General features: G+C 33.1%; 1 protein-coding gene across 1 annotated transcript in view; it reads right to left on the reverse strand.

Annotated features, from left to right (window-relative positions):
* The window catches only part of LOC143222446 (nephrin-like), a 59,272-nt gene extending 55,800 nt beyond the window's left edge, over positions 1-3,472 (reverse strand). Inside the window, exon 1 of the mRNA XM_076448976.1 lies at positions 3,182-3,472. Within this exon, the coding sequence (XP_076305091.1) occupies positions 3,182-3,455 (274 nt within the window). The 5' untranslated portion in view covers positions 3,456-3,472. The remainder of the gene's footprint in view (positions 1-3,181) is intronic.
* Between the last annotated feature and the right edge of the window lie 2,528 nt (positions 3,473-6,000).

A 6,000-nucleotide genomic window follows, 5' to 3' on the forward strand; every position in this document is an offset into this window, starting at 1 on the left:
CATCACTACCCACCGCCAACTCTTGGGCTACTCTTTTACTAACGAATAGTGGGATTGACCGTACGTTATAATGCCCCCACGGCTGAAAGGGTGAGCATGTTTGGCGCGACAGGGATGCGAACCCGCGACCCTCAGATTATGAGTCGCACGCCTTAACACGCTTGGCGATGCCGGGCCACGTCTGTATGTAAAGTTAGGGTTATTTCTACATAATGATACATATACATAAATTTAGGGTTATTTCTACATCTTGATACAGATACATACTGTTACTGTATGCGTGTTTTGTCCCGTAAAGTACAGAAACAGTTTTGAAAAATTTCAATGGCGTTTTATTGATGGTATTTATAGTTTAAAAAGTTCAAATTCTGAAAATTTTAATTAGATCAAAGGTGTAACATATAATTATTTTGAGGTACCAAAAGGTATACGAAAAGATCATGTTTCAGATCTTCGCCAAATGTAGATCAAAGACGACTAAAAGTTCATAGAATTAGCATTTCCATCATCTTCTGATAAACATCGAAAGATATTTTTTTCATGTAGTTAGGGTTACCGAAAATGTATTGCTAATGATGGAAATTAGTTGCTTGGAATTTATAGTACACATTGTCTTCTTGATCCCAAATGGATTTTTAAGCTAAGTTTAATTGGTGTAATTTAAATGTAATTTGATGTAATTTCTGGAACATATCAATGTCAAAAATTTCCCTAAGCTATAACTGTAATTATTGACAAACTAACCCAAATTATACTATTCTGTAGAGCAATAATGTTCCCATTTCAGTTGGAACACTTTTGTTCAAGTATAGAACACACTAGAGTACGTTATTTATTCATATCAAGCACCAATAAAAGGTATTTCATAAGATATAACCAAAAACATAAGAGTATAGCTTGTATTTGTTGAAGAATTTTGGCCCGGAGCAAAGTAAACACAATAGAATACTTCGTCTGCAAACACTAATCGATCTTTGAAGCTGAGTATTCTATAGCTGTGCAACCTCTTCTTCAAGAATAGAGATTATGTCTCCATTAAAGTTAAATGTTCAAAAGTATAAATATGTGTGAAATATTGCTAGTATAATATAAATTTCAATACATTTTCCTGGTCAAAGTAAACGTCAACATTCATGGAATACAAGTAGCCACATAAACAAACCTGGGAAATCTAAAGTTCTGTGGACGCCAACTGTCCACCAAATCATAATATTAAAAAACAACATATTCTAACAGGATAAACTGGTGATGAATCGTATCCTTGTCAAAAAGCAAAATGATAAACGTAATGATAAACATTCGTGTCTAGGAAGCAATATGGTGAACGTGTTTCGATAGACATTCATGTACCATTATTGTTAATAACTTATGAGCTAACCACATCTTGATACAGATACATAAGTGTACATAAAGTTAGGGTTATTTCTACATCTTAATACACATACATAAATTCACATAAAGTTGAGGTTGTTTTTACATCTTTGATACAGATACATAAATACACATAAAGTTAGGGTTATTTCTACATCTTGATGCAGATACATAAATATAGATAAAGTTAGGGTTATTTCTACATCTTAATACACATACATAAATTCACATAAAGTTGAGGTTGTTTTTACATCTTTGATACAGATACATAAATACACATAAAGTTAGGGTTATTTCTACATCTTGATGCAGATACATAAATATAGATAAAGTTAGGGTTATTTCTACATCTTGATACAGATACATAAATATACATAAAGTTAGAGTTATTTCTACATCTTGATACAGATACATAAATATACATAAAGTTAGAGTTATTTCTACATCTTGATACAGATACATAAATATACATAAAGTTAGGGTTATTTCTACATCTTGATACAGATACATAAATTCACATAAAGTTGAGGTTGTTTTTACATCTTTGATACAGATACATAAATACACATAAAGTTAGGGTTATTTCTACATCTTGATGCAGATACATAAATATAGATAAAGTTAGGGTTATTTCTACATCTTGATACAGATACATAAATATACATAAAGTTAGAGTTATTTCTACATCTTGATACAGATACATAAATACACATAAAGTTAGGGTTATTTCTACATCTTGATGCAGATACATAAATATAGATAAAGTTAGGGTTATTTCTACATCTTGATAGAGATACATAAATATACATAAAGTTAGAGTTATTTCTACATCTTGATACAGATACATAAATATACATAAAGTTAGAGTTATTTCTACATCTTGATACAGATACATAAATATACATAAAGTTAGGGTTATTTCTACATCTTGATACAGATACATAAATGTACATAAAGTTAGGGTTATTTCTCGAACTAACTTGATAAGAGTGCATCCTCACACTTCTGACACAAAATGTTTAATATCACTAAAACGCTTTACGGCATTCCTCATTAAACGGATTTTCTAAACTCAAAGAACTTTTCTCAACGCTAAATCTAGAACTTATAAACGGCAGTTGTTTCCTTTTGGAGTTCTAGCTTCTGTTGATTTCCGATAAACTTTCTACAGCCTGAATTTTATAGCTTGAGTTATTTCTACTAAAATAACAGTATCTATGTAATTGAGGGACTAAATATATTACCACATACTAGATGTACTTCCACAGCATTCCCGAAAGTGTTCTGTTTCAAAAGTAAATAAAACCAAAAGAGTGACAAATATTTTATTTCTTGCTTTTAGTTCATATGTTACTCCGTGTTGTGTCCTTCAGAGTGTATAATTCTTTTCGTAATACCTGGCGTATGTACGATTTATTCACGTCACGACAGTACAGGCTGCGACGTTAACCGTGACTTAATTTTAGTGTCTACTAACTGACTGACAGACAACACACTACTGTATGAAGGTGCAAGCGATTAAAACAGCTGACACTTACAGATGGCCTTTGGCCCCCTTTCAGAAAAATTAATTAGCCTAATACAACCCGATAATTACAGCAGGTATTGGCGAAAACTTGAACCAACTAATCAAAAACATATTTAGTAATTATGCACATAAAAGATTAAAACAGTTAATTTTTTAAATGTTAAATAAATTATTTGCATAAATACAAAAGAGTTTTCTTGATTTTGTATTATGAATTATTGTGAAAGTAAAACGGGTAAAAAAAACAGTAGTTCAGGTAACTTATCTGCTAACAATACTCACAATGAACATTCAGATTCCAACCATCTTCACAGGTGAAATTGGCAAAATTAGGATTTATCGCCTGACAAGAAATATATTTCCCATTGTCATCACTAGATGGCGTAAATACAAGAGTACTTATCGTCCAGATCCCATTGCGGTCAATAACATCTTTGCTCCCTTCCATCAGCTGACCTTCTTTGAACCAAGCTATATGTGCAGCAGGTCGTGACCCTGATGTTCGACACTGGACACTGACCCGTTGACCAGCAGAAAAGTAAGGCTTGGCATACATTATATGTACGTCCAGCGGCTTCACTGGGCAAGAATAATACAGTTACTACTCCATGTTTTAGCTTCTTATATCAATTTAATCCATAAATAAACTATTGGTATTGTTAAATTCTTCACGTTTAAGCACTGAAAACAAAACGACGCTAGAATATAAGACTGTAGAAACAACAATTATTAATGCTTCAATAGCGGCTGTACCTTTCTAGAGTACGACTCGATTGAACAGATTGTATTTTTAAAACCTTGTACAGCATATAGCAATAGTATTTGACAACTTTACGAAATACTTTAAGAACAAAGGATATGAATTTCATTATCTTATCTAACAAATGGAAACTCAACAGAGATTTTGTTTGATTGTTCTTTTCAATGGACAATCTTCAGAAAATAAAACTATCCATTCGACAAACAAGTTTAGAAATAACCTTCTTAACATTAGCTCATTTTAGGAACCATTTTGTTCTATTTATTTGCTCGTTTGTTTGTTAAAGAATGTATGAAAGAATCGTTTTTCTGAATTTACTGTACTTGAGGTTTAACAATTATAAAATGTCTTCAAAAATATAAGATTAAACTTGAAATATATAAAAATATTTATAAGAATATTATGTATATTATTTGAGTTATTTGATAGTCATCACCACCCACCGCTAACCATTGGTTTACTTTTTTATCAACGAATTGACTGCCACATTATAACGCCCCCAGACTGTAAGGGCGAGCACGTTTGGTGTGGCGGGGATTCGAACCCTCGACCCTCTGATTACGAGTCGAGCGCCTTAACCACGTGGCCAGGCCGAGCCCTAAAATTACGTAGAATAAAAAACTGAACTACTTTAAATATTATTTTTGTACTGATAAACAGTTTTCATTGAAGAGAAAAAAAGGCTTAGATTAAAATAAAAGAAATAAGAAAAAACTGTAATTAACTGTGAAAGAACAAATAGTAATGAAATGCATCACACTTCACACTGGTACTATTCACACTTCTGAGATTATTTTGTACATTCGGAAAATAGAAATTTAACTCCCTAAGATTTTTTCTCCCACAAAAGGAAGTACAGAGTCGTCTGTAGCGTTTGAAAGTGAGAAAAGAAATGTATTTCTTTATTTCTAAAGTTCGTGCGTGACTTAACAGAATAAATAAAAACATTAAACTATGAAGCTTACTTTCCAAAGATTAAATAATGTCACTCTGCTGGAAAACTTCAATTTGAAACAATTCTAGCGGACGTACTTTACATATCACATTTAAACGCTTAAGGCCCGGCATGGCCAGGTGGGTTAAGGCGTTAGACTTGTAATCTAATGGTGGCGGGTTTGAATCCCAGTCGCACCAAACATGTTCGCCCTTTCAGCCGTGGGGGCGTTATAACGTGACGGTCAATCCCACTACTCGTTGATAAAAGAATAGCCCAAGAGTTGGCGGTTGGTGGTAACGACTAGCTGCCTTCCCTCTTGTCTGCAAAATTAGGGACCGCTAGCGCAGATAGCCCTCGAGTAGCTCTGCGCAAAATTCAAAAACACAAAACAAAAACAAAATTAAACGCTTAATTCAAAATTAAGATATTTTGCCACTAGAGGGAACATCTTATAACAAAAACAAAACAAAAACGGATACATTTAAATAATGATTATCCTTATCGACGCCTGACTTCTGAACAACTTGTCTTATCTCAGTTATGTATTTTCTTTAGCCAATGCTTCCTGTAATACAGGAAACGGAAAATCTAGGGCTCTCTACCGCGCTGAATCCAAAGGATATTTCTGCTGTTCATAGTTTCTGACGGATGTGAACTAAACGTGTTTTTTTTTAATATTTGTCTATATACACTGACTTAGAAGAAATCAAAAAGAGAAGATACTGGAAAATATGACACGCAGAAGTTACAACCGAACATCGAAAAAATCACAAAATTCAATGGGATAGAAAGTACAGTAGCTTGGTGAGAACCTTTTGTGGTCGTCAGAAAAGGATGTCTTATTTTCCGATTCAAAAAACAGCTTAAATAATCAACCAATTCATGATGACGAGAAACCCACTCGTAAAAATGTATTCTCAAGACGTCTAATATGGGTATTAAAACTTTAATTAAAATAAAGTACAGAGCAACGTTTCAACCTATACACTGTCTAGAGAACACAACCAACCACTTCGTTTATTAAGCTTTATATGGTCAATGATCACTGAAATTATCCGAATTTACATTTGATATTTCTTGAGAATTAGTGTTATAGAATGCAATAACTACAATATTTAAATTTCTAAACTTAATACTTATAAAAAACCCATATATAATATTAAAAATATTGTAATTTTTCTAAGTTTGCAATGAAATATTATATTACGAAATGCCCACGAAACGTTTGTTTTGAGTTTCGCGCAAAGCTACATGAGGGCTATCTGCGCTAGCCGTCCGTAATTTAGCAGTGTAAGACTATAGGGAAGACAGCTCGTCATCACCACCCCCGCCAACTCTTGGGATACTCTTTTACCAACGAATAGTCCCATTATAACGTCCCCATAGCTGAAATGGGGAACATGT

Source organism: Tachypleus tridentatus, chromosome 8, assembly GCF_004210375.1.
Source record: "Tachypleus tridentatus isolate NWPU-2018 chromosome 8, ASM421037v1, whole genome shotgun sequence".
Lineage (NCBI taxonomy): Eukaryota > Metazoa > Arthropoda > Merostomata > Xiphosura > Limulidae > Tachypleus > Tachypleus tridentatus.